The following is a 27968-nucleotide window of genomic DNA, read 5'->3' as shown; positions in this document are numbered from 1 at the left end:
CACTGACATAACTGCTGATGTCAGTGCGGCCGCTCACAAAACGGCAGGCGTTCCTTAAGGAACGCCTCCGTTTGTCTAGCCACCCCTTGCCCCCAAAATTGGGCGAGCTGTCGATCAACATCAACAGCCGCCCCTTTTGTAGTGAATTTCTCTCTCGCTCCGGGGCTTGCGCACGCGCAGTGCGGCCGCTGTGTGTGCGCAGGGTTAAACATCGACCTGGTTGCAAGCGCTTGCGACCGAGTCTGAATGAGACCCAAAGTCTCTCGGCACTCTGTTCAGCCCACACATCCACCTTGGTGCCTTCCTCAGATGTAGTTACAGAAAGTAGATAATAGGTGTGTAGATTTGGGAATGTACCTTCTGATTGCTTGTATACCACATAATAGGAGGCTTGATGCCACCAGAGGGTTATTGACTAACAACATGAGCTACAATGGCCCTGATTTAATTTTTTTTTCTGGTATTGCTCAATTTAGTTTTGACAAGAAACAATTTTTTGTTTAATGGAAAGATATACATTCAGCTCCTTGTGGCCCCTGCTTACGCTAATGCATTCATGTTTTCAGTGGAAAAAGATATCTTTTTATTAGTAACACGTTATATTGAAGATGTGTTTATGGTTTGGCAGGGGGCTTGTGAAGACATCATATTAATGATAGAGAAGGTTATTACGCTGGATGCCAACATCAAATTTACGTGTCAGATCTGCTGTCAGATCTTGGTAAGTTTTGTCACCGACAAGGTGAGGGCTATACAGGATATTCCTGGGATGTGCTGGGTTGCGGAGCAGAACCAGCTATACAGGATGTGCTTTGATGCGGAGCAGAACCAGCTATACAGGATGTGCTGGGATGCGGAGCAGCACCAGCGATACAGGATGTGCTTGGAAGTGGAGCAGAACTAGCTATACAGGATGTGCTGGGATGCGGAGCAGAACCAACTATTCAGGATGTGCTAGGATGCGGAGCTGAACCAGCTATTCGGGATGTGCTGGGATGCGGTGCAGAACCAACTATACAAGATCTGCTGGGATGCGGAGTAGAACCAGCTATTTAGGATGTGCTGGAATGTGGAGCAGAACCAGCTATTCGGGATGTGCTGGGATGCGGAGCAGAACCAGCTGTTCGGGATGTCCTGGAACACAGAGCAGAACCAGCTGTTTGGGATGTGCTGAAATGCGGAGCAGAAGCAGCTATTCGGGATATGCTGGAATGCGGATCAGACCCAGCAAGACAGGATGTGCTGGGATGCAGAGCAGAAACAGCTATTCAGGATGTACTGGAATGTAGAACCAGCTATACAGGTGTCACCAGACTGAACGTGGTCAGTAGGGGTAAACAATAGGATCAACAGTATTGACACAGGAGGACCGAGACTCAACCAAGTACTAGCGGAGCACAACACCAATAAGGGTTTCCACAGAGCACTAGGACCGAACAAACAACCGCAGCAGGGAGCACAGTAACAAGCAGGTTACAGGAATAGTGACTTGTTGCACTGGCAATTCCCCTCTGGGCCAGACTGGCTTTATAGGCATAGCAGTGCACTGATTGGCCCAGGAGCTCCCTCTGGCTGACCATTGGATTACTGGTAGTCAGCTGATGGTCTCCAACATGGCGGAGCCCTTCATGTAGACACACAGGAACACCAGCCACATGGAACATGCACAAAACTACCCTAGATCTCCGGCCACTGTTACACCAGCCAGTGCTGCCAGCTGTAATGGCCAAAATCTCTGCAATCTCACCTGCTGTCCATGAGGACCCTGCATGCCACACCACCGCACCACCAACGCCCGGATAGGCAACCCCTGCAAACCAGTGCTAAAGACCCGCAATGTCCTGACAGCACCCCCCGCTTTAAGGGTGGACTCCAAACACCTTTTGACATTATTAGGGTGTTTTGCGTGGAAACGTCGGATCAGTTGCGGAGCGTGAACATCTTTGGCATTAACCCATGCCCTCTCCTCTGGACCATAGCCCTTCCAGTCTAATAAATACTGTAGTCAACCATTTTGTCTACGTGAATCAACAATTTTTTTACTTCAAACTCAGTCCCACGTTGAGTCTGAACACGAGGAGGTTTTGGGAGAGTTGCACAGAACCAATTTAATATCAGTAGCTTTAGAGAAGAAATATGGAACGCATTGAGAATGTTAAGGTAATGAGGAAGTTTTACCTTGTAGACCCCTGGATTGTTTACTTTTTCAATCGGATAAGGACCGATAATTCGTGAAGCAAACTTCATTGATGGCACTTTTAACTTTAAATTTCGAGTTGATAGCCATACTTGACCACCAAGCTGTAGGTTAGGAATAGCTTTTCTCTTACGATCCGTAAAACTTTTGTATCATACTGATGCATGATTCAGACAAGAATGTACTCGTTTCCAAATCTTTATGAAATGATGAAGGGTGAGATCAGTAGCAGGAACCTCAGAAGATGGAAAAGGCTGAAACTCAGGGACTTGTGGATGGAATCCGAAATTAATATAAAATGGAGTAGTAGAGGCAGAGGTATGATACTGGTTATTGTGGACAAATTCAGCCCAGAGCAGGTGATTAATCCAGTCATCTTGCGAAGAAGAAATAAACATTTGAAGAAGTGTCTCCAAATCTTGATTTACCCTCTCCATTTGTCCATTTGTCTGGGGTGATACGCTGAAGAAAGCTTCAATTTGATTCCTATAGCTGCACTCCCAGATCTCCAAAATTTGGCTACAAACTGGACTCATTCTTCAAATGCGGCTTTTATGGCTACAAGCTCTTGATCTCCGATTCCATAGTTGCATTCAGCTGGTAAAAATTTTCATGAATAATAAGTGCAGGGATAAAGTTTATCATCTTCTTCTGATCTTTAGGATAAGACTGCTCCTATGCCCACAGTGGATGCATCCACTTCAACTATAAATGGACGAGAAACATCTGGCTGACATAGTATGGGAGCGGACGTGAATACTTGCTTTAGGGATTTAAAAGCAGCGTCTGCCTGTGAGGACCAGGTGAAAGAGGCCTTCTTTTTCCTTGTCAGTTCAGTGATGGGTGCCACTAGTGTAGAGAATCCTCTAAGGAATTTTCGATAAAATTAGTGAACCCTAAGAACCATTGTACCCCTTTTAGTGTGGTTGGTGCCGGCAAATGCTTAATAGCTTGGACTTTTTCTGAAACCATCTTCAAGTCAACCTCAAAGATAATGTACCTTAGAAAAGGTATTGTTGGTACCTCAAAGGTGCATTTTTCTAATTTACAGTAGAGCTGATTCTTCCCAAGTCTGGTAAGTACTTCACAGACTTGCGCACAATGAGTAGACAGATCTTTGGTAAAATTTAAGATATTGTCTAAGTAAACTACTACACACTTGTAAAGGAGGTCTCTGAATATCTCGTTGACATAATGCTGGAAGACGGCAGGGGCATTACACAATCCAAAAGGCATTACTAAAATACTCATAATGACCATCTCTTGTGTTGAAGGCTGTCTTCCATTTGTCTCCGGCTCTGATATGAATTAGATTATAGGCACCTCTGAGATCTAGTTTTGTAATTACAATTACTCCTTTTACCTGGCTAAAGAGTAATTCAGTTGATTCCCCTGTAGTCGATGCAGGGGCATAACCTCTATCTCTTTTCTTCACAAAGGAGAACCCGGCTCCTGCCGGAGAAGATGACAGTCGTATAAACCCCTTTTTTTTTTTTTAATACTTCTTCAATATATTTAGACATTGCCCGTGAAAGGGATAGTGTATGAGTTCTCCCACGGGGTGGAGTTTGCCAGGTTGTAAGTCAATAGGACAGTTCCATTCGCGATGGGGAGGCAGGAGTTCAGCACCTTGTTTCCTAAAAACGTCTTGGATGGGCTGATAGGCAGAGGGAATACCCTCTAGAGATCCTAGTTCAATAGTCCTCAATGGTCTGACAGACTTTAAACAATTTTTAAAATAAAAAGGACTCCAGGCTATGATTTGTGAAGTACTCCAGTCAATCTGTAGATTGTGTTTCTGGAAGCCACGGTAGTCCTAATACAAAGATTTGACCCGCCGTCCTTGAGGACCCCCGCATGACACACCACCGCATCACCAACGCCCGGATAGGTAACCCCTGCAAACCAGCGCTAAACAACTGCAAAGTCCTGACATTACGTATGCTACCAGTAATGAATGTATTCACTTTTTAGATGTTTTGATAAAATTGAACAAAAGAAAGTTGTCCACAACCATCTACAACAAACCTACTGATTGTAATGCTCTCTTATCTGCGTCAAGTCATCATCCAATGGCCTTAAAAAATGGTCTTCCTTACTCTCAATTTCTCCGGGTGAGGAGAATCTATGATAATAAAAAAGAGAGCTATCAATTAAATGTGATGACCCAAAAATGTTTGCAAAGAGGGTACTCCAAAAGAAATTTGACATTGGCCAAAGAAAAGGCCTTGGACATTCCAAGGGAGGATCTCCTAAAAAAAATAAATAACAAAATAAAGGAAGAAAGTGGAAAATTCGACTATTTTTGTAAATCAGCTTTCTACAGCCAGTCCCAATATTAGAACATCAGCCCAAAAAAATTGGCCTATGATTAATTCAGACCAGGACTTACACACACGCACACATATATATATATAGTGTATATATATATTTATATATATATATATAAAGCAGTAATCCACGGCACTCACCATTCCTAGATTTGGGGTGCAACATGGTATGTGACCACATTGCTTAAATAGAAATCAAAGGGGCTCTGCACTCACCATAATAACTAACAATAATAAACAGTGGGGCTTTGGTTCATGTATTGATCAATGCATTTAAGCTTGCAGCCCCTCACGGGACCCCACTTTACTGCAAGTCCCTAATCTATTGCTCAGAATTATAACATGGACATAGCCATCACATTAGTGTTAAACTCAGGGTATGCTATCAAGGTTTAAAGCTCACAGCAACTTTGCTTTTAAATGTGAGACAGTTACCAAGCACACCTGTTGCAAAGCACCTAGGAAAACAGCTGACACAAGTTAGATAACTAGTTATTATTATTATTGTTAGTTATTATGGTGAGTGCAAAGCCCCTGTGATTTCTATATATATATATATATATATATATATATATATATATTACAGCCTGCAGCGCATTAAACTTAGACACCTAATATTTTAGCAGCAGCGAGGCTGGCGGTCAGCAGAACTGACACCTCACCTCAGGAGGTTCAGTTACCTTGCTGGACTTGGGGCTGCTCTCATGGAGCTGCCTATGACTGCTGTGCTGCTGCTTCCTTCAGGGCACGGTGATGGTGGCACCTTTTGATGTCACACCTCCTGATGTCACATGGCGCACAGAAGACGCCAGGTCAGTGTGTGTGGAGCAGGGAGGGCTGTTGAAACCTTCCACTGCGCCGCCATGTTTATCCTATTTATGTCGGCAGCGGAGCGTGGGAGGGGTGTCGCGGGCCGTGGCCGCAAGGCCTCAGACATCCACTGACAAGCTGCTGTAGCAGAATTTTCCTGTGTACAGCGGTTATGTGATCATAAGTCAGGTCCAACACCATTCTTCTAAATGTCTTAGGAACTATTACTCGTTCCACAATATCTTTTCCCTTTTTGGACATTTAAGTAGGTTCTTTTAACTGTTCTGAGGCAAAAATATAATTTCTCACTTCAAGATCAGGCATACAGTCAACTGATTCAACTGATTCAACAACATTTTATACTTCAGTAGGAGGTACATCATTCTGCACCGACTGCTGCTCTCATGATTTTCTGACTCCCCATTCACGCTTTGAAAAGGGAACATTCAGACTCCCACTGCCACTGTATAAGTAACATTATCAAATGGGTTTGATTTACTTCTGTAGTAAATTGGGTTTCCCACAGCTTCCAGAAGTGGATAAAACTATAATAGGGCATCATACATCAAAGAAGGAACTAATCCTATAGTGGCTACAGTGGGATCACACTTTTTATGTTCACCTCAGATGTATCATAATAAGGAGTATCCCTGTGTATACAGGTTTCACTAACCGTTTTTCCCTGATGTTTTCAGGGGTTCACCAAGTGGGCTAGAGACTAAGGGCCATTGCCCATACCTCTCCATCATTTCCATGAGCTGTTCTGCTGTTTTAGGGTCCCCGTGGCTCACCCACTTGCACAGAGCTGCAGGTAGTGACCGCAGGTTGCAGTCCATAACAACCCTTCCCATGATCTGTGACCCTGTTAGAGTCTCTGGTTATAGCCACATCTTGGTGAGATGGCCTAGGCCATGCATTTGAGAGCAGGGAGATTTATCCACTTGGTATCCCCAGTGACATGGCCGCAACTGGGGGAGCAAGGAGGCCACGTGCGTCAAGCACCGGATTTGAGGGGGCGCCAAGGAGACGGTTGGAGACAGGGTTGAACTGGCCATCTGGCAGTTCTCGCAAATGCCAGAACGGTCGATGGCCAGATGGGCTGGTCCAGCCAGTACCACCGTTGGGGGCCCGGGTGGCTTTGTGGATTTGGAGCTGCACACGCGCACCGGCAGGCAGCCATCTGCAGCACTTGAGATACACTGTCATTCGAATCCGGCACTGGTCACGGACCAGCAGCCACTGCTGATTGGCTGCTGGTCCAAAAGCTCTGATTGGCTCATGACCAGGGCCACATTAAAATTACGCTGGCGCTGTGTATTTCAAGGGCTTTGGGTGCCTGTCTGCCTCTGCGTGCATGTGGCTCCAAATCCACACCTGCTAATGCAGGTGACAGGCTGCTGAAGGGACACAGGGGGATGAGGTGAGAGGCTGCTGGATAGGCACAGGGGGAGTGAGCTGAGATGCTGCTGGAGGGACACAAGGGGCATGTGTTAATGTGTAAGGAGCATTACTGTGTGTGGCATAATGTTATAAGGGGCATGACATCACACACGCTACAGGGGAAGAGACACAGGCTGCTGCAGTGATATGGGAAAAGGAGGCATAGACTGCTGTAGAGACACCAGGGGGAGCCGGCTCAAATGGAACTCAAACCAAAAGTTGTCATCCACTCCGCCTAGCGGGCAAATCTGGGTGCTCCAGGCACTGGTTCCGGTGGGGGACATGTAGTATCCACCCTATCCCCCCCCAGTCTCCGGAACAAACCCATTACCCACCTTACCCCAATTAATCAATTGAAAACAACACTAGACTGCAGTTAAAAGAATACTGAGATACTCAAAGGGTTCAACTTCCTTGAAATTAGAGTTTTCAAACTCTAGAAATTCTGTATCAAAATCGTTTTGTGAAACCGACTGGGAATCATATGAGTTTACCATCGTTCATATATGGCATACCTGTTTGTACTACTAGGTCATCCGCCAGATAGTAAGCAGAAAGCAACCCACTGTGTCCCTAGCCACCACTATGTGTGCATGGCACAGAAACCACCAGGAGACTTTGGGGTAAATTTACTAACCATCGGTTTGAGCCTATTTCAAAACCGATGGTCAACGATGGGTATCAACATCAGATTGCTGTCTTAAAAAAACAGCATTTACCATACATTGGTTTGAACTGCCATTTGAACCAATACGTACATTGTTACCCGTCTTGATTTCAGACCCCAATACCATATCATGCCTCCCAGACTCTGGGTCCTTGTACCCAGCATGTATAGTAGTAAGAGGAGATAATGTGGAACAAACTAAACTCTAACACCTCTGAACAACATCGCCTTTATGTATAAATGTGTCCAATCTCAGGAACATATTAGCTCAAATACAAGGCAGGATTTTTACCCCTTAGTGAGAGGAGCACGATCAGCACAAGGCTTCACAAATACACTCAACATATTTTATAAACACAAAGATCTTTCTTTATTCCATCAATTATATATAGGGAATAATTGTGTTTTTAATTAAATAAAAATGATGAATAAAAATAATAAATTATGCCAATTTTGCCCAATTATGCCAAATTATACTCGGTGGTCTTTTCTTTTTTTATCGCCGAAATTTTTTCATTAATTTAGGTGTCTTCAATTTAATTTTTTTCATTTTGGTAATATTTGGTTTTATATTTTTGATGTTTAGTTTCTTGAATTGTGCTTTTGCTATTTTGCCAATTTTTGGTATTTTCTGCTTCTGCTGCTTTCCGATGGTGTGCCTTGTTTTCTCAATCTCTTCCTCAGAATGTTCATGCGCTTTTGATCCTAAAAGAAATCATGAGAAATGTAAGTGCAGAATAGCAAAAACATGGAACATTCTAATCTCAGCACAATAGAATGTGTAAGTGTAATGTTTAACCTGGAGATGCTAGGAGGTGCTGTATGAGCTATCTTGTCTGGCAGAACTGTAAATTATACATGCAGTAATAAAGAATTGGCAAAATAAATCCTCCCTCCCTAAAGGTGCCCACACACATAGCGATGTGAGCTCAATCACACGATGTGTACGATTTCCCCCTGAACTCTCCCCGGGAGCTCCCTGGCAGTCCTGCACACGATTTGGTCTGAAAATGCTGCCAATGTGGCACACGATCTATCGTGCCTCCTAACTACTCCAGTGCATCCAAACTTGAGATTGTCAGATCTGCCCTACAGCGCGGCAGAGCTGAAGATGCGATGTGCGACCTGCGGGGACGCGCATCACATCGTGATCATGAGTGGGGACTCACGATTTCCTCACGATTTGGCCATATTTTACACGATCTGTGGTTCCAATGTGTCGGAGTCGGCCAGATGGGGTAAAATATCGCTATGTGTGTGGGCACCTTTACTGAGCATCAGGACTGTCCTGTAGGGGAGAGCTCACACAGACACACACCAAAAGATCACCAGCCTAATGCTAATATTGTAAAAATAGAAAAGTGTAAGTACTTATGGCACTACAAGTATCAGCATGCACTGACAAAAACATACTGGTAGAATGAATAGCTTTTGACCTTATATGTGTATTGATCCTTATGTGTATTTGTGGGGGTGGTAATACATTTAGACTGTAAGCTCGTATGGTGCAGGGAGTGATGTGAATGATTGAACAGAACAGCAACTGAGGGTGCCCAAGATGGCTGCCTGACCCGCTGCAATAATGCAAAGCTATTTCTGTCCTATTGGTGGAGATGTGTTATGTAAATAAATGTACAGAACTATTACTGACAATTGTAGTGATAACAAGTGTTGGTTCCCTTAGTATAAGAAATACCTAGTATTTACCACTTTGTAAAAGAAAGAAATAAGTATTACCTAGTTTAGATAGGTGATGCTCTAGCATTCCCTCTATGTCCAAGTTGTGATCTGAGAGTCTTCCTGGTAGATGTTCGTACTTTTCATTGAGATTCCCATTTAGCACTTTAAAGCTGAATTGTAAAAATAATGAGAAGATGTCAGTTGCTGATAGCAACACAACACAGCCCAGATACTTGTTCCCCCAGTTTATCCATCACTGAGCTATAATCTTACTCTCAGTATCTTTGTGTTCTACTCAAGTTTCAACCTTATTCATTGTCTTACTCATTGTCCTATTGAAGTTCTGCAATTCCCATAATGACACCTTCATTGGAGGTGATTATAATATATTGTTTTTTTTTTCATTTTCATTGTTCCACAGCAATAGATGGTCACTTATAAAACCCCAGGAATAAAATGTATAGTGCGAATTACATGCTATATACAGAATACAGGCAATTGTGCTTTACATTTGAGGAAAATAAGAGACTTTGATAATTCCATTAGTCTGATTGGCTAAGGACATTTATTTGGGCTACACAACATATTAAACTAGTGAACACACAAATATATATCTTCATCTTTTTCACAAATATATACAGATTAGCAAAATAATACAAGATGTTGTGAGATTCTATGATTTGCATTTTTACTATAATTTCACATATTCCAGACAGATTTGAGTGTAAGGGGCATATTCATCATCAGAAGACAGAAGACCCCTGATGAGTAAGTATCCAATCCCCATGGGTTGCAGCGGTGGATACTTAATCACCAGAGGAACTCAGGATTGCTCTGGTGCTGGTATAGCTGCCCTGAACAGCAGTTGTCCCCGCGATCAGTAACAGTGCCACCAAAGTAGCCGTGTTATTTACCATGGAAGTGCCGGCTGACTGCACATGCGTGACCTTAAGTGATGCATGTGCATGGCCGCAGGGCACTAAGTGCGTCCATGGCGGAGGGATCCACTTTACAACCACTGACCTCCTTCCCATTTAAAGTAGCGGGTCTCTGGGAATCAACGCTATCTAAAGATGACGTTAGCTGCCACTACCAAGCTCCAAAGTACTTTGCATGCTGGAGCTTGGTAAATACGACAGTCAGACAGCCCCATAGGGTGCTGCTTCTGCGGTCAGAAATGTAGATATTTGCTGCGATCCCTTAATATTTGCAGGTATCCCCCGAAAACTGATGTTTGCAGGGAGATATTCAGCAATTGTTGTTTGTTAAATAGTCCCCAAATACTCAAAACCTCAAAAAATGTTCACTCTTCTCCACAAAGCATTTGTTATTGCATCTGTGTACAGAAACAGGCGCATTACTGCCATTAGCTTGCATGGAATGTCCTGATCCACCCACAATTGTTCAGCTCCTCTAATCATAAACACTAAAATGAACTCCCGCCATAAAGGACTCCATCTTACCATCCTAATCCATATGTGTCTGTGCAATCATGTGTAACTGGCACATATAGGGATAATGGCCCTCATTCAGACCCGGTCGCGAGCGCTGAGCGCTCGCGACTGGGTCAATGTTTAGGCCCTGCACAGGCGCAGCGGCCGCACTGCGCGTGCGCAAGCCCCGGAGCGAGAGAAAAATTCTCTCGCTCCGGAGCTCACTACAAAAGGGCCAGCTGTCGAAGTTGATCGACAGTTCGGCCCATTTTGAAGGCGTGGCGGGGGGTGGTTTCACAAATGGAACGCCTGCCGTTTTGTGGGTGGCATAACTGACATCAGCAGTGATGTCAGTGGGGAGCTTCCTGCTCGATCAGAGCAGGAAGCTCCCTGGGGCTTACGGTTGCCGAGACCCAACCTTAGGGTCTCGTCGCAAGCCCCAATGGTCGCGATGGTCTTGACCATTGCAACCATCAACCTGGTCAGTCGCTAAAGCTGTGGGTGGTAACCCACAGCTTAGCTAGCGACCAGGAGGCCGCACTTAAAAATATAAGCGGCCGCCCTCATTCAGAACGAGAGCTCGCTTCTTGCGAGCGCTTCTGAATGAGGGCCTATATGCCATGGGAAGCAGTCATTGACTCTTAATTATCCATCTCCTGACCAGAGAGATAATATAAATCTTATGCTGGTTACACACCTTACGGCGATGCGACACCGTGATGTAATGATACATTGTGCGGCTGTACAAACTACACGATCTGCCAAACGTTGGCGCAATGTATTGCTACATACTGCATGTACAGGATTCCATCTGCCGTGGAATCGTCCCATCTGATGTGCAGTACGGCAGATGGGATGATTCAATGAACGACGGCCAAGAACAATGGATTGGACATACACACTATATGATGTGTATGATATTTGATATATTGTTTCAATCCATGTGTGAAGGAAATATCAGATATATCATATAGTGTGTACTTAGCATAAATCTAGCAGATGTGTCCTCCTGTACTAAACATAATTAAAGTGTATCAGTCACCTATTGATATTGGAGGCAGACATTTGACGGTTAAACCAAAATGCATTAGAATGCAGCCTATCAATTCATTGGGCACCAATGACATCACTGAGGCACCTCATGACCAATGGTCACAAGGCAATAGTTCCTGTTGTGTTAGGCTGCATCCTTATGAATATTGGTTAAATCTGCAAAATGGTTTCCTCACTGTGTGACAAGTTCTCTTAAATATTTGAGGTTAGAGAGCCTATAAAATGTAATATAATGTGTAGAGACTGTTAGTAACTTACAAGATGCGGAAGAAAATCCATGCTCCTGAGCATATTGCGATGCCGAGGAAAAAGGTACCAGCCACCGTCACCTTTGCTAGGATTCTCCGATGCGGTATAACTGTTCAGGAAAGAAAGATGAGAGAGACGTGTGATAAACTGTTACATGTGTATAGAGAAAATGGATATGGGAAAATATTACATATAGAGAGACACATCATATCTGTAAGACTGGGATTTGTGTAAGATGCCTATATATGCTGTGATACTGCAGCTGATATCTGGCAGATGGCCTGGTACCGCAGCACGTGTAGCCTGAACCCAGCTGATGTGCCGATAATGAGAAGGTGGACAACACTACTGTATCACTGCTGTCAGCCTATCGCGTGTGGTTATTTATTACAATCCTAAGAATGGCTGAATCTTATGTAATTCAGAATATGAATGATAGTCCTGTCACAGGATGTGTAAGAGACTGAGGGGTCTATTTACTAAGCAGTGTTAGGAGACAGAGTGAAAAGTGATAAGAAAGTGATAAGGTGCCAGCCAATCAGCTCCCAACTGTAATTTTTCAAACACAGCCTGTGAGATGACAGTTGGGAGCTGATTGACTGGCACCTTATCACTTTCTTATCACTTTTCACTCTGTCTCCTAACACTGCTTAGTAAATAGACCCCAGTGACATATAGAGACCTATGCGTGGTGCCTGTAGAACTGTTTTACTGCCTGAGGTGGTATCATACACACTACCATAAGCACCCATATAGGAATTATGTACACTTTAGAGGACTAATAATGTAATTTAAACCAACAAGGTAAATATATTAATTTAGACTTTTGCATCAAGAAAACTGGGGTAGAGAAGAAAATAAAATAATTACTGTACCTATATCCCAGTCAAAGCTCCTTTTTGTTATGGAATGATCCAATATATCTATTGCCGGTCCTTTAAAATAAACAGAAATACATACATTGTATACAATGCTGGATTTGCGACAAGGAGGTACAAATGAGTGCCTAGGGCCTGGTTGTCCTAGGGGCCCTGGTGCCCACCTGCTGCCAACATAATGCTTAATGAAATAAATTAATAGCAGCCCCCCCCTGCCAACATCAGGGCGGTGGAAGAGAATTGTTAGCAGAAACCTATTTCCTGCCCCTGGGCTGGCACCAGCCGAGTTAATGGCAGGCCCAGTGGCTATACTTGCAGAGCAGTCACCAGGGGCTGTGGGGGAGGGGGCGTGGCACTCTCCGACCAATGGGGAGGAGCTTTAGACTAATATTGCAAAAGAGGATTCAAACTAGGATGGCAGTGCCAGTGCTTTACTAGTCTGATACCTCTTTTGCTATTTTAGTCTGAACCTCTTTCCTAATCCTAATCCTAATCCCTAATTCCCTCAATCATGAGTCTGAGCACTAGGGGTCAGAGGAGTAGACAAGTATGATACTACTACATTAAAAAAAAATCCTTATGACTGGAATAAAGCATTTGTAATGTGCTCTGGCAGTGACATAATGGGATGGTGTTACCAGAACAGGAATTGCAGCGGTACTATGTATTGTAGTGACATGTAATGTGCTCTGGCAGTGACATAATGGAATGGTGTTACCAGAACAGGAATTGCAGCTGTACTTTGTATTATAGTGACATGTAATGTGCTCTGGCAGTGACATAATGGGATGGTGTTACCAGAACAGGAATTGCAGTGGTACTTTGCATTGTAGTGACATGTAATGTGCTCTGGCAGTGACATAATGGGATGGTGTTACCAGAACAGGAATTGCAGCAGTACTTTGTATTATAGTGACATGTAATGTGCTCTGGCAATGACATAATGGGATGGTGTTACGAGAACAGGAATTGCAGCGGTACTTTGTATTGTAGTGACATGTAATGTGCTCTGGCAATGACATAATGGGATGGTGTTACGAGAACAGGAATTGCAGCGGTACTTTGTATTGTAGTGACATGTAATGTGCTCTGGCAGTGACATAATGGGATGGTGTTACCAGAACAGGAATTGCAGCGGTACTTTGTATTGTAGTGACATGTAATGTGCTCTGGCAATGACATAATGGGATGGTGTTACCAGAACAGGAATTGCAGCTGTACTTTGTATTGTAGTGACATGTAATGTGCTCTGGCAATGACATAATGGGATGGTGTTACCAGAACAGGTATTGCAGCGGTACTTTGTATTGTAGTGACATGTAATGTGCTCTGGCAATGACATAATGGGATGGTGTTACCAGAACAGGAATTGCAGCTGTACTTTGTATTGTAGTGACATGTAATGTGCTCTGGCAGTGACATAATGGGATGGTGTTACCAGAACAGGAATTGCAGCTGTACTGTGTATTGTAGTGACATGTAATGTGCTCTGGCAGTGATATAATGGGATGGTGTTACCAGAACAGGAATTGCAGCTGTAATTGTATTGTAGTGACATGTAATGTGCTCTGGCAATGACATAATGGGATGGTGTTACCAGAACAGGAATTGCAGCGGTACTTTGTATTGTAGTGACATGTAATGTGCTCTGGCAGTGACATAATGGGATGGTGTTACCAGAACAGGAATTGCAGCGGTACTTTGTATTATAGTGACATGTAATATGGGTGAGTAAATGCTCTCCTATAATACATTGGCCTGTTATCCTATATGAAATAGTTTAGCAATCTTTAATAATAGAAATTCATAGAAATAATTACCTTTAGCTGGAATTGGACGGCCTTGGGTCCCCATGATGAGAATTGTCACCAAAAGAAACCTCTTCAAAATCACAAATGCCATAATGCAGCTCCAGTACTTCCTCCACTCCAGATAACCACGACTTCCTAACCCGTTATCAGAGTCACCCCACACAGCAGCAGCAATTTATTCCCACCTAGTGTCTGTGATGTAATAATGGCACCTATGAGCTACTGCATGGAGCCAGCTGGCCTGGATTGGGTCCCATAGGTTTATATGGTGTGATTTACAATTACTGACAAATATGTTTCTCATCAATCTACTAAGTATTAGTTTAGTACAAGCAACATATGTGTCATTTATATTTCTTAGGGCTATGCAAAAAATATATCCATACCTATCTTTTGTATCTAGATGACCTCTCATCATAGAGATAAGATATATATATATATATATATATATATGTATATATATATATATATATATATATATATAAAATATACCTCCCAATATGACCCTCTCCAGGAGGTCCACAATGCTCTGGCCCTGGATTTCCCTGGTAGGAGGCGGGGCTGCAGCGCAGTTCAAGATTCAAATAGGGGAGCCACACCAACTGTCATTTCACACACTGCCAAACATCACTGGCTGGGACTCACTGGCAGTTGGTGTGACTCCCCTATTTAAATTTTGGACTGAACTGCAGCCCCACCTCTGGAGCCGCCACCAATCATAAATTACCAGGGAAGTCCAGGACCAGAGCATTGTGGACCTCCTGGAGAGGGTCATGTTGGGAGGTATGTATATAATGTGTGTATGTATGTATGTGTATATATATATATATATATATATATAAAATATATATAGGGTCCTTTATCATAGTGATGGAAAATATTAACATAGACTTCTCTATAAATCCTGATAGTAGCACATGGTTAGGTATGCTGCTTATTCAGAAAATAATTGGATATTATCTAACAATACCAAATCCAGTGACACAAATGGTCTCTTTGTGGCAGATAGTTATATACACTGTATTAATTACAAGTGTAGGGGTAAAACTAGCATTAATATCTAATACTTAAAGGACAATTGATGCACCTCATATTACAGCGGTGAAACATGGACAACCAGGAAAATCACTTCATTAATAAATGACACAGAGAGGTTATACTTATACTACAGATGTAACAAGCATTATCATGACACCCGGCATATAATATTACTGCATCACACCATTCCCTATAATGTTATATTGTAATAATATAACATACCTGTCTAAATTAGTATTTCATACATAGTACCATTAGTGTCATCATACCTATAGCTGCTGGAGAATTCTGAAACCTGGGAAACTACAAATGACAGCATTCCTTGGCAGCCATGGTTTGCTGGAAACTGTACACTGTCTTTCAAAGCATTTTTATGTAACCCCTTTATTGCTGAGGGTTTTCTCACCCTTGAGCTGAGGCCATTTTCCGACGTTGGCACTAGAGATGTGCGGGTTCATTTTTTTTCAATTCTTATTGCCAAATTATCGCAAGTTCGGATTAGTTCTGATTTCTCTTCTCTTATTGGCTATCCAAAATATGTGACAGCTGGATAGCCAATATGATGCCGTTCTTCAGATCCAAACATATCCGTGTAAAACCAAACCGCACATCTCTAGTTAGCGCTCCTCACATTCCGACATCAACATCAGACTTTTTATATACCGTACCCACACACATTACACCGTGTTTTCTGAGAAGACTTTGTATTGTCAGAAAACACCATAAGTCTTTTTGGTTAATATAACACATCAAATAAAATGTAACTAAAATGGCCAAATAAGTGTTTGTTTTTTTAATTGAAAGTTCAAAAAGTGAATCCAAAAGTCATCGTGGTTTTTACTTTTTAATAAACACCATAAATATATACTTTGTTGTTCTTGTTTTGGCATTATTCTGTTTTTCACAAAAAAAAAAGTACACTTGAAAATGATAGTGATGAAATTAGATGAATATTCACCATCCAATTTAAACATTCACTATGTGTAAGTATAGTATCTTAGCCCAACAAGGCTTACTATTAAACTGGGAAAGCTACTGCAATAAACCTTTTTTTTTTTTTTCTGACACAATATGAGGGAGATCTAGGCCCATGTGAGGAAAAGCTCCAACGAGGATCCCATCATTCTATCTTATATAGTGGGGGAGATAGAAGGACTTAAAGTGAATTCTCCCACTTTTTTTTTTTTAATTACAGTGCGGTCAGCAGGCATACGCGCATTGTTGGCACTTTCTGGACTCCACCGCCAGTTGCCGGAGTATAATTACTTTTAAATAGTTTTATACCCCCCTTGCAGCGGATGTTAAGTCCCACTCTTCATCTGCAGCTTTAGTGTACATGTGGGACTTATCCTCCAGGTAATGACTCCAGGTAAAGTCTTAAGGTGCGTACACGGAGTGAAAAAACTGAACGATAACAATATAGTTCAAATCGTTGTCGTTCATTTTTATGTACTTACCAACCTGTCAACAACCTATGATGCGCGTTCCCGCATGAACGATAAAGATATCTTTTATCGTCCACGCATGCAGGCCAACATGGACGATATCATCAACTTTGCCTGTTCAGTGATTTGGCAGAATAACTTCACTGAAAGATATCTTTTACACGACGCTTCCCATCCACCCTGATGGAGCTTGAGAGGTGCTGCAAAGAGGAATGGGCGAAACTGCCCAAAGATAGGTGTGCCAAGCTTGTGGCATCATATTCAAAAAGACTTGAGGCTGTAATTGCTGCCAAAGGTGCATCAGCAAAGTATTGAACAAAGGCTGTGAATACTTATGTACATGTGATTTCAAAAGCTGCATACACACACAACGATTTTTTTAATGAACGATTTTAGTAAACGATTTGTTCCCTTGAAAAAATTTACTAAAATCGTTTACTAAAGTTGTTCATTTACTAAATGTCATGAACGATTTTTATGCACTACAAACGATTTTTGCATATTCCCTTAATGAAAATCGTTGAGTTGACAAGTCTGACTGAACGACAAACTACAAACGACAAACTACAAACGTGAACGCGCATGAACGATAATCGTTCATCGTTTGACTCAGAAAGTGAACGATTTTTGCAATCAATTATCGTTAAACGATATCGTTTAACGATACTCATTCAAAAAATCGTTGTGTGTGTATGCAGCTTTAGTGTTTTTTTAAACTAAATTTGCAAAAATCTCAAAAAAACTTTTTACACGTTGTCATTATGGGGTATTGTGTGTAGAATTTTGAGGACAATAATGAATTTATTCCATTTTGGAATAAGGCTGTAACATAACAAAATGTGGAAAAAGTGTAGCACTGTGAATACTTTCCGGATGCACTGTATAAGGTTAAAGATGATTGTGCGGCATTTCAGAACCATAGCAAAATTATAAAATTTGTGACTGGCCGCCAGCAGCTTAAAAGCTATCACGAGCGTCACTAAAGTCAGCCCTCTGACGAAGTCCATGACAAAACATTTTGCGGCGCAGCCTGTGACGCTGCTGTGAATACTTTAGCGAACATACGTAATGGAGATTTATACAGTGGCGGCTCGCGGTAATGTAAGACTAAAGACTTTCTGTGACTGAGGAGACTGCTGTATGCGGATGTGGATTGAATTTTTGATATAGTTTTGTTAGACAGTAAATGGATCATTTGTCAGCATTTATATTGTCACACTACTTGTTATTGGAATGTTTGATTTGTCTATCATGTGCTTGTCGATTGAATATGAGTCTATTAGTTTCAATTTCGATCTTTTATATTTTCGGACGTTATTTGAGTCGAGCTAGCATTTGTCGATCTTTGGCTGTCAATCTATTTTGATTGTCAAGCAGGTCTTTGTTGATCTTTTGCCAGTGTCGATGTTCCTGATGCCTATGTATGAAACCTGTCAATGTAATGTTTGTCGATCTTCTGTTGGTCAATCTTTCCATTGTCGATATATATGTATTCGAGTGATCAACCGGATCCCGCTTTATGCAGTGATATGCGCTGTAATATTTTATTCACAGTACGAATGTAATTTGTTCAATTAGTTTTTCCATACAAATGCTATTTTATAAATACATTGTTTATGCAGTATAGAGTGTCCCCTGTTTCTCTTTTGATTTTTACATACTTTACATCCTGTTGGAATTCATCATCTTCTTTCTTCCTTTAGGAGTCTGGCAGAGGACACATATTTGTGATTAATTTGCCTTCATTTTAAATGAACACATCTATTAAATATCTATAGATAGCTACATGTGTGTACACACATGCGCACACACACACACTGATCCAGTTACTATTACCCACTTCATAGAACCACATACTGCCCCCTTCATTGCCAGCCTAACATAGCAGCACCCCTCTCAGCACCCCACCCCTGGCCTCATCCAGTACCCCTTTCCCAGCACAGCACCCATGGCCTCATCCTGCACCCCTCATCCAAAATAGCACCGGATTCCCAGCACAGCACCCGTCATCAAGCATAGCACCCCTGGCATTTTTATGCACTCCTTATACAGCATAGTCAGCACCCCTCATTCAGCACAGCACCCCTGGCCTCATTCATTATGCTCCCCTTTCTCAGCACAGCACCCCTCAGTCATCCAGCACAGTCAGCACCCCTGGTCAGGCTGGCCTCTATGCACCCCTTTCCCAGCACAGTCAGCACCTCTCAGTCATCCAGCAGCGCCCCTCTACCAGCTGAGATCTCAACTAACTTACTTAGAGACCCATTTTTCAATGATGGATAACCCCATTAGCAATTGCTAAAGAGCTTATCATCCTTTCTAGATTCAACAAACAGCGGAAATCTATGATTACTGCTGTCGCAGCATCCTTCTCACCATCTTTAGATAGCGAGAGCGATGCTGTCCCCATTGCCGGCAATGGGGACGCAGCGCTGCCTTTCCGGCTTCCAGGCACTTTCAGGTCCCTGCCAAGTTAAGTGCAATGCACATGCGCAGATGGACTGTTGTGCATACGCATTACACAGAAGCCCGTCCCTGGCAGCGTTGGGCTGCCAGCAGCTGAGCAGAGGACCTCGCTGACGAGGATGACAATATTTACCTTCGGGGTAAATATTGATAAACACCAGTGGCATTTTCATTTGTATCACTGTGATACTAAATTAAAAACTGCTACTGGTGTTTAGCTTCATTAATAAATGGGGCTATTAGACTCACTCTCTTCAGGGCCAGGGAGGCAGTCGCGGCCACCCCTGCTTGCTTTTTAAGCTCCTAGACTGTCCCTGCTGGACTTGGTGGGCGCGGGGAGGCTGATGGGACAGAGCCATGAGGTGTGAGGAGTGGCTGTGGCTGGGCATGTGTACCATACCCTCCCTTGGTCATTTTACTTGCCACAGCCCAGTGGCAGAACTAGTGAGTAGTGGGCCAAGGGGACTATCTTCGCGCTCTGTAGGTGCACAGCTGAAAGATAGGCGTGGACTTGTGGAGAAGGGGCCTGGCTTCACAGCACATAGGGTATCAGTAGCGCCATATAATGCAGAGGGCGTTGCAGTGAGGGCCATAGAATGCAGAGAGCACCATATAATGCAGAGGGCGTCGCAGTGTGCACCATATATTATAGAGAGCGTAGCAGTGTGCGCCATATAATGGAGAGGCACCATATAATGCAGAGAGCACTGTATAATATAGAAAGCATCACAGCGCCATGTTATGCAGTGAGTCACAGTGAGTGCCATATAATGCAAAGGCGCCATATAATGCAGAGAGCGCCATATTATAGAGTATCGCAGTGTGCGCCATATAATGCAGAGAACATCAGTGACCCACATATAACTTGTAACATAGATAATGTCAATACAGCCCCTCACACACATAAAATTAATATACACACACACACACACACACACACACACACACACACACACACACACACACACACACACACACACACTACATTAATACACCACCCTACCATAGACTGTATTAAAACACACTCCAACTCCCCCTCCTCCCCATTACATAGAACACCCCCCTCCCCATTGCATACAGATACCACCCCCTAGTGACACTGGCACTAACCTATCCAAGAAGAGGTTCTGTGCAGTCCCTGCTGGGCTCCAAGGCCAGGAAAGGAGAGACTGTGACAGAGGGCTAGACTAGAGAGGAAGGGGCGGGGTCTCGGGCAGGGAAAGGAGTGTGCATGTGGAATAAACAGAGAGGAGGGGGCGGAGTCTTGGTGGAAGGGGCTGGGTCTTGGGCAATCTAGTGACATGAGGAGTGGCTCTAGACTGCACACTCTAATAGTAATGAAAGGTGCTATCAAGCTGAGATTATAAAATACTATGCACAGAAAAAGAAATTGTTGATGCACTATGCGATCATTACTGTTTAAACTTAAAAGCACGCGAATGCTAGAATAAGCATGAGAGGACATAAGCACCCTGTTTTTTATTGTGCTAATACTGGTTAAAACTGGTTTGGGGGGTTGCAGTTTCGTTATAGGTTAGGTTAGTGGGTCAATCAGTTGTGTCAGCCTATCAGAGACCTGTTTGGGCGGGCTCTGTTTATGAATATTAGGGCGCTGGGAGGAGTCAGCTTTCTCTTCTCCAGTTGTGATCTCCTCTGGATAAGTACCTCAGTACCTCAGTGTCTTAATAATTATCAGTAATTCTTGCCACTGTCGTGTTTACCTTCCTTTGCTATCCTATATATTCTGCCTACCTTCTTTTGCTATCCTATATATTCTGCCTATCCTGTATTCCCCTCTACCTTTCATCCTTCCTCTGTATCCCCCCCCACACGCTTTTCAGCTCCCTCTGACTGCCCTTGGCAGCCCTTGATACCCCCACTCCTGTGCCCCATCCGCCATGCCGCACCCGCGCCGCAATGCCCCCCCCCAGCGGCTGGCAGATGCAGCCAGGCCGCTTGCCTTAGCTTCTGCCTACCCTTACACGCGCGGCGCCCGCTATCAACGAAGGCAGCGGTGTATTGGCGCCCTCACCGTCGGGCCTGCAGGCATGGCTGGCCCGCGGTGGTGGGCCTTCCCCGAGCTCATCCCAGGCATCAGGGGTTGGCGGCGGGAGCGTCGCTGTGGAGGCCGCGGCTCCCGTCGCTGGCCCCGCCCTGGTGACGACGGCGGCCATTTTAGGTGCGCAGGGCTCGCAGAGCCCTGCGTTAATGGCCGCCGGCCAACAGGACCCGGCTGGCAGCGCCGGAATGAGGGGATTTGCGCCCTCACCGCCGGGCCCACATGGCTGGCTGTTCCGCCGGGAGGGCCCTTCCCCCCAAGTTAACAACACACCAGGGACTGGCAGCGGTAGCCGCGGCTCCCGTCGTTGGCCCCGCCCACATTGCAGCGGCGGCCATTTTAGATAGGCAGGGACAGCAGAGCCCACAGTTAATGGCCGCCGGCTGTCAGGATGTGGGGAGGGCGGGATCGCTGACCCCACCACACGGCCCCGCAGGTTTTAGTCCACAAGCGTCCGCGGTGCCACATTATTTGCGCACCCCTTTTTCTGCGACCTCCATTGCTTTAGGGGCAGGGAGGACAGAGCGCAGCACCCCTGGCAGAGCGCTAACCCCCTCGGGTATGGTGCTTTTTTCCAGCCCGGCTGGGCTGCAGGCGCCTTCTATTAGGCGTGGTGCTGCGGCGGATGGACGCGGTGGTGTCTCCGCTCGCAGCACCCCCATAAATCAACAATATGGGTTACCTCTCGCTGCGCCATTGCCGCAGGCTCCCAGCGTCGCGTTTTATGGCCCGGCGCGGCATAATTTGTCTTTGCACAGCCCGGCATTGGGGGCGCAGTGGTCCCCTTATTTTGCTCAGGGCCTAGCGCAGCAGGTGCTTCCAACCATCCCGCCAGCGTTTACGCAGCAAGGTTTCGACCCGCGACTGTCCCAGGCCGCGGGTCAGTTCACGCATCAGGTGATGCCGCCCTATGCGGGGCAGCAATTTTATTCTGCCCCTTCATGGTTCCAATTGCAACATCCGGTTTCACACCAGGCGCCGGACTATGTTGTACGGCGGGAACCAATGCAGCAGCCCCCTCTGCCGGCGGCCCCCCCTCCGGTTCGGCCACCCACCCCCCCTTTCGTAAACCACGCGCAGGCGAGGGCTTCCCCGTTAGCTGTGGTCCCAACCCAAGCCCCTGCAGCGGCCGCGGTTGCGCACAACATTGTGTCTAACGCTGTCGTCCCAAGTCCACAGGGTTCATCTACCTCGGCCGTAATTGCTGGTGACACTGTGCCTACAGAGGATGCCCAGCCGTCGTCAACCCCGAACGTGATGGATCGAACGGGCAACGCAAGTCAGGAGGCGGTTTCCGCAGTGGTGTCAGCTACCATTGCACCACAGCCACATTGAGTTGTCACACTCGGAGGATTCCTCCGACTCCTCCAGTTCAGCTGATAAACCGCGTAAGCTAATGCGCTATTTCGTTCAGCAGTTGAAAGTGAAGCGTAAAAGCCCGAATAGAACGCGTAGTTCTGCAAGCAGCTCGGTTCCGGACGCGACGGGTGACGCAGTCCACTGCTCTAACACGGCCATTTTAAGAGGAGTTAGGTCGAAAGTGAGGGAGCGTATTAGAAAAGGCAAATACGTAGACATGTTTGCCATTACGCATGACGCCAAAAAAGCGTTGGATACAGCTAAATCCGGGGGGGCGGCAGCGGAGGAAGCGCGGCGCAGCTACGCCAATTGGCTTTGCGGGATGTATATTTTCGCGGCTTGCTATACCGAAACTAGGCCTGCCGAGTTCCTGAACATCCTGAAGTATTTACACCTAGTGCATAGCATCCAGTTGTCCGCTAGGCACAACGTGTGGCGTCAGTACGACGAGGCTTTCCGTAAAAAACAGGATGGCCAGAAAATTCTTAGCCTCGGCTTTAAGGATGTGGAGGTCTGGCTTGAGGTCACTCAGCAGAACAAACCCACCACAGAGGCACCAGTGGGCCGTAAGCAGCCCTTTGTTGCCCGTCCAGGTTTTAACACGGCAGGAAAGGGAAAGTGCTTTGCCTTTAATAACGGGCAATGTAACAGAGGAGCCAACTGCCGTTTTAAGCACATCTGTCTGTCGTGTGGAAGCAATCACGCGGTTAAAGAGTGCAAGCGCACGGGCGGACAGGCAGCTGGACAGGGCGAGCAGCGAAATGCTAAATAGAGCCCTTTCACCAATACAGTTAGATGTGTTGGAGCGTTGGTTGGGCCGCTATCCGTTTAGGACGGAAGCAGCCTTTTTGTTGCAAGGTTTTCGGGAAGGTTTTCGTTTACCAATAGTTAGGTCAGTTGCGGCGTTGGCAAAAAGGAACCTTAAATCGGCTAGGGTCTATCCTGATATCGTGAGGGCCAAAGTAATGGCGAAGGTGGACTTGGGCCGCATGGCCGGCCCTTTTTCATATCCTCCTCTGGCGGATTTGTGCATTGCTCCCTTGGGAGTTGTTCCCAAGAAGGAGGTGGGCAAATTTCGGTTGATTCAGCACCTGTCCTACCCAGAGGGAGGATCGGTTAACGATGCTTTGGACCCAAAGGACTGCAGCGTCGTTTACCAGTCTTTTGAGGACGCCCTCCAGATGGTGCAGGGGTTTGGTAGGGGAGTGCTACTGGCAAAAATAGATATAGAGGCGGCTTTCAGATTACTTCCATTGCACCCCGCCTCTTAAAGATTCATGGGTTTTAAGTTCGAGGGTTCGTATTTCGTGGACAAATGTTTGCCAATGGGTTGTTCCATTTCCTGTGCCTTTTTCGAATGCTTTAGTTCATTCCTGCAATGGTGCATTCGAGCGGGTTCGGGAGAAACTGGGATAGCTCATTACTTAGATGATTTTTTGTTAGTTGGGCCAGCTGATAGCATTGTTTGCGGGGAGCTGCTTTTATCGGTGCAGGCTCTTTTTCGCGTCATGGGCGTACCCATTGCGTCGAAAAAGACGGAGGGGCCGACCACAGTTTTGTCCTATTTAGGTATCGAGATCGATACCGCGTCGGGTTTATGTCGGTTGCCACAGGATAAAGTAATTAAGACGCGCGAGTACTTAGAGCTATGCCTTGAGGCAGTTGCAGTCATTGCTCGGCCTTCTTAATTTCTCTTGCCGAGTGATCCCCATGGGTAGGATCTTCTGCCGTCGGTTGGAGAGGGCCACGGCGGGCGTTAAAAAGGCACACCATTTAATTCGTTTGAACAAGGACCTTAAGGACGACGTACGGTTGTGGTGTGCCTTTTTACGGGATTTCAATGGTGTTAGCATTTGGTTACCCAAATTGGTGGCCAACTCCGAGCTCCAGCTTTACACTGATGCGTCCGGGGCTTGCGGCTTTGGGGCCTTTTTTGAGGGGCAGTGGTGCGCCGAGCCATGGCCAAAACGCTGGCAGGATGCCGGTTGGACATCTAATATGCTCCTTTTGGAGCTTTTCCCGATCGTGGTGGCAGTGGAGATTTGGGCTGCGCAGCTTAGCAATCGGAGCATAAGTTTTTGGTGTGATAACTTGGGGGTAGTCCAGGCCATTAACAATCAGAGGTCAGTCTGCCCTCAGGCTCTCAGTTTACTGAGGCATCTGATACTCTTGTGTCTCCAGGGGAACATCGATTTCAGGGCGCGGCATGTCCCGGGCGTTGACAACGAGATAGCGGATGCTTTATCTCGTTTTCAATGGACTAGGTTTAGGTTATTAGCGCCTGCAGCTAGCGTAAATGGCTTACCTTGTCCCGCTCATGTCTGGCAGATCATCGGGCCGGCATCGATGGACTCGCATTGAGAGCTTTGGCACCAAGCACCTTAAAATCGTATACGGCAGCGTGGGATTCGTGGCTGGCTTTCTTAGCCGAAGTAGATCGGGGTAAGAATATTGTCGATAGCATGTTGCAATTTGTTTGGATGTGGCATGAGAGGGGCCGGTCTAGGGCCTCAATGTCCGGCGCATTAGCCGGCATCTCATATTTTTCGCGCTTGCGGGGTTTGGTAGACCCAACTAAATCATTCCTTTTGACCAAGGCTTTGAAAGGATGGGCTAGAGAACAGGCAGGGCCAGGTGATTCTCGGAGGCCGGTTGACACCGGTTTGTTGGGAAATCTACTGGTGGCAGTATCGGGAGTAGCATTAGGACAGTATGAGGCATTCTTGTTTCAATTAGCTTTTGTTTTGGCTTTCTTCGGAGCGCTGCGGGTAGGCGAGTTAGCGGCAGCTAGCAAGAGGGCAACAGGCTCGGGGATTCTGCTTAAGAACGTGATGGTTAAGTCGGATTTGATCTTGCTAAAAGTACAAAGATCAAAGACCGACCAGTTAGGTAGGGGGCATTGGCTGTCGATCCCTGCGCATCCGGACCCGAGCATATGTCCAGTAAGCATAGCTAGGCGATACAACTTACAGCGGCCGCAAGGCGGTTTGCAATGGCTTGTTCATAAGGACCTTTCGCCACTGACACGTTTTCAGTTTGCTGCAATTTTTAAGCGATGTTTGGTGGCGTTGGATCTGCCGGTTGAGCTTTACGGCACACACTCGTTTAGGATTGGCGCGGCTACTTGTGCGGCAGCAGCGGGCTCTTCCAGCGACGCAATCAAACGGTTGGGTCGTTGGAGGTCTTCCGCTTATAAAGGTTATGTGAGAGGCGACATGCTGCCAAATTAGACAGTGCTTCTGGCGAGTTTGTTGTTTGGGAAACCCAGTGCCTTATGCTACCCGCCGCTAGGGGGGATTGGAGTTCTTTTCACCTTTTGCCCTCCATTGAGGTTTTGGTGTTGTTCACCTCCATCTGGGTCACTCAAATAACTCAGTTTCCCCGACCTGTTGTTGGTTATTTGTGATGCGGCTTAAATACTAATGTTCTTTTTAATAATTTTCCTTACAGGTGGTGGTAGGGTGTTTGATAGGGTGTGGAAAGTAGGCCATTCGTATGTTTTTTGGGCTTGCAGGCACCCCCTTGCTCATGTTGGCCACGGTAATGTGCGATGGATAGGGGTGCGAGGACTTCGTTGGAGCGGTCTTTTGTCTCTTCTTTGGGACTCAGAGAGGAAATGGGGTGCCCCGGATTGCTTAGTTATACATCTAGGCGGCAATGATTTGGGCACTTGTAAGGGCGTTGAGGTTATCCTGGCCATTAAAAAAGATTTCCAAGTAATTGCCGAACGTTGGCCGCAGGTGCATTTGGTGTGGTCGGAAGTTATCCCTCGTAGGTTTTGGCGAGGGGAGCAGGGTGGCGCGGCTTTGGATAGGGTGAGGAGGAAATTGAATGCCGCAGTGTCTCGTTTTGTAGAGGGTTTGGGGGGGCGCGTCATTAAACACCCCCGTATACGTTTCGAGGAGGTTGAATTTTACAGGGATGATGGAGTGCATTTGGCAGGGGAAGGTTTGACATTGTTTGTTTCGGCTCTTTTGTCGGGCATTGCTAGAAGTTAGTGGTCCTGTTAGCTGGTGGCGGTTCGTTGTCTAGGGACACCATTTGGCGGAAAGCAGTGCTCCTCGATGGCTCGATTTAGTGCAGCTGAACTTGGCTAGCATCCCCCCTTTGAGAGAGGCGAGTCGGTTGCTGCCTTAGGGGAGGACCAGGTCTCCATCTTATGGAGGGATCAGCACTGTGCTAGATTAAGGGGGGATGGTACTACTCAAGGCAGCTCACATCGGGTGGTGGATTATCCACCTCCTTCTTAGTAATACTCTTAGATGAGCTGTAGCCGAGGTAGCACTGCTTTTTCGCCACCATGCTCGATCATTACAATCTTAATTCATAATCTGATTTCAATAAATTTGGCTGCGACCTCTTTTTTGCAATCTATATCGTTGTCAGTGTCTTTATTTTAGTGATAAGTTTGAATTAAGTATGGTAAAATAATAAAACTATGGGTGACTTAAAGCACGCGAATGCTAGAATAAGCATGAGAGGACATAAGCACCCTGTTTTTTATTGTGCTAATACTGGTTAAAAATGGTTTGGGGGGTTGCAGTTTCGTTATAGGTTAGGTTAGTGGGTCAATCAGTTGTGTCAGCCTATCAGAGACCTGTTTGGGCGGGCTCTGTTTATGAATATTAGGGTGCTGGGAGGAGTCAGCTTTCTCTTTTCCAGTTGTGATCCCACCCACCCACCCTAGGTTTTATTGAATCGGCTTGGGCCGATGTGTTTCGTTGGAATGTTGTTTTATATGTTTTTCTTCCAACAGGGGAGGCGCAGCTGGCGGAAAGCAGTGCTCCTCGACGGCTCAATTTAGTGCAGCTGAACTTGGCTAGCATCCCCCCTTTGAGAGAGGCGAGTCGGTTGCTGCCTTAGGGGAGGACCAGGTCTCCATCTTATGGAGGGATCAGCACTGTGCTAGATTAAGGGGGGATGGTACTACTCAAGGCAGCTCACATCAGGTGGTGGATTATCCACCTCCTTCTTAGTAATACTCTTAGATGGGCTGTAGCCGAGGTAGCACTGCTTTTTCGCCACCATGCTCGATCATTACAATCTTAATTCA

General features: G+C 45.5%; 2 protein-coding genes across 2 annotated transcripts; one reads left to right on the top strand and one right to left on the bottom strand.

Annotated features, from left to right (window-relative positions):
• Positions 1-7896: 7896 nt before the first annotated feature.
• LOC148538998 (uncharacterized) lies at positions 7897-14591 on the bottom strand. Its single transcript, XM_088451920.1, has 5 exons — positions 14558-14591; positions 12735-13070; positions 11869-11968; positions 9182-9294; positions 7897-8149 (listed from the first exon to the last, which is right to left on the bottom strand). The coding sequence occupies exons 1-5, from the start codon at positions 14589-14591 to the stop codon at positions 7941-7943; spliced, it is 792 nt and encodes a 263-aa protein (XP_088308046.1). The 3' UTR covers positions 7897-7940.
• Positions 14592-24423: 9832 nt separating this feature from the next.
• On the top strand, positions 24424-26145 carry LOC148538997 (uncharacterized). Its single transcript, XM_088451919.1, has 2 exons — positions 24424-24534; positions 25207-26145. The coding sequence occupies exons 1-2, from the start codon at positions 24424-24426 to the stop codon at positions 26143-26145; spliced, it is 1050 nt and encodes a 349-aa protein (XP_088308045.1).
• The last annotated feature ends 1823 nt before the right edge of the window (positions 26146-27968 follow it).

Source organism: Taudactylus pleione, unplaced genomic scaffold, assembly GCF_031769625.1.
Source record: "Taudactylus pleione unplaced genomic scaffold, aTauple2 ptg000032l, whole genome shotgun sequence".
In the NCBI taxonomy this organism is placed as follows: domain Eukaryota; kingdom Metazoa; phylum Chordata; class Amphibia; order Anura; family Myobatrachidae; genus Taudactylus; species Taudactylus pleione.
Note: the sequence above shows the minus strand (reverse complement) of the source record. Positions and strands in the feature narration are given on the sequence as shown.

What these genes read in the sequence shown, in the direction of transcription:
- LOC148538998 (XM_088451920.1), bottom strand. Translation starts at nt 14,591, where the DNA reads ATGGGGACCCAAGGCCGTCCAATTCCAGCTAAAG. An exon ending in CCGTCCAATTCCAGCTAAAG is followed by an intron (nt 13,071 to 14,557) that starts GTAATTATTTCT and finishes CCTCCCCCACAG; the next exon opens with CCCCTGGTGACTGCTCTGCA. An exon ending in GCATCACCTATCTAAACTAG is followed by an intron (nt 8,150 to 9,181) that starts GTAATACTTATT and finishes GATTTCTTTTAG; the next exon opens with GATCAAAAGCGCATGAACAT.
- LOC148538997 (XM_088451919.1), top strand. Translation starts at nt 24,424, where the DNA reads ATGGGCGTACCCATTGCGTCGAAAAAGACGGAGGGGCCGACCACAGTT. An exon ending in GTCGGTTGCCACAGGATAAA is followed by an intron (nt 24,535 to 25,206) that starts GTAATTAAGACG and finishes GCCTGCAGCTAG; the next exon opens with CGTAAATGGCTTACCTTGTC.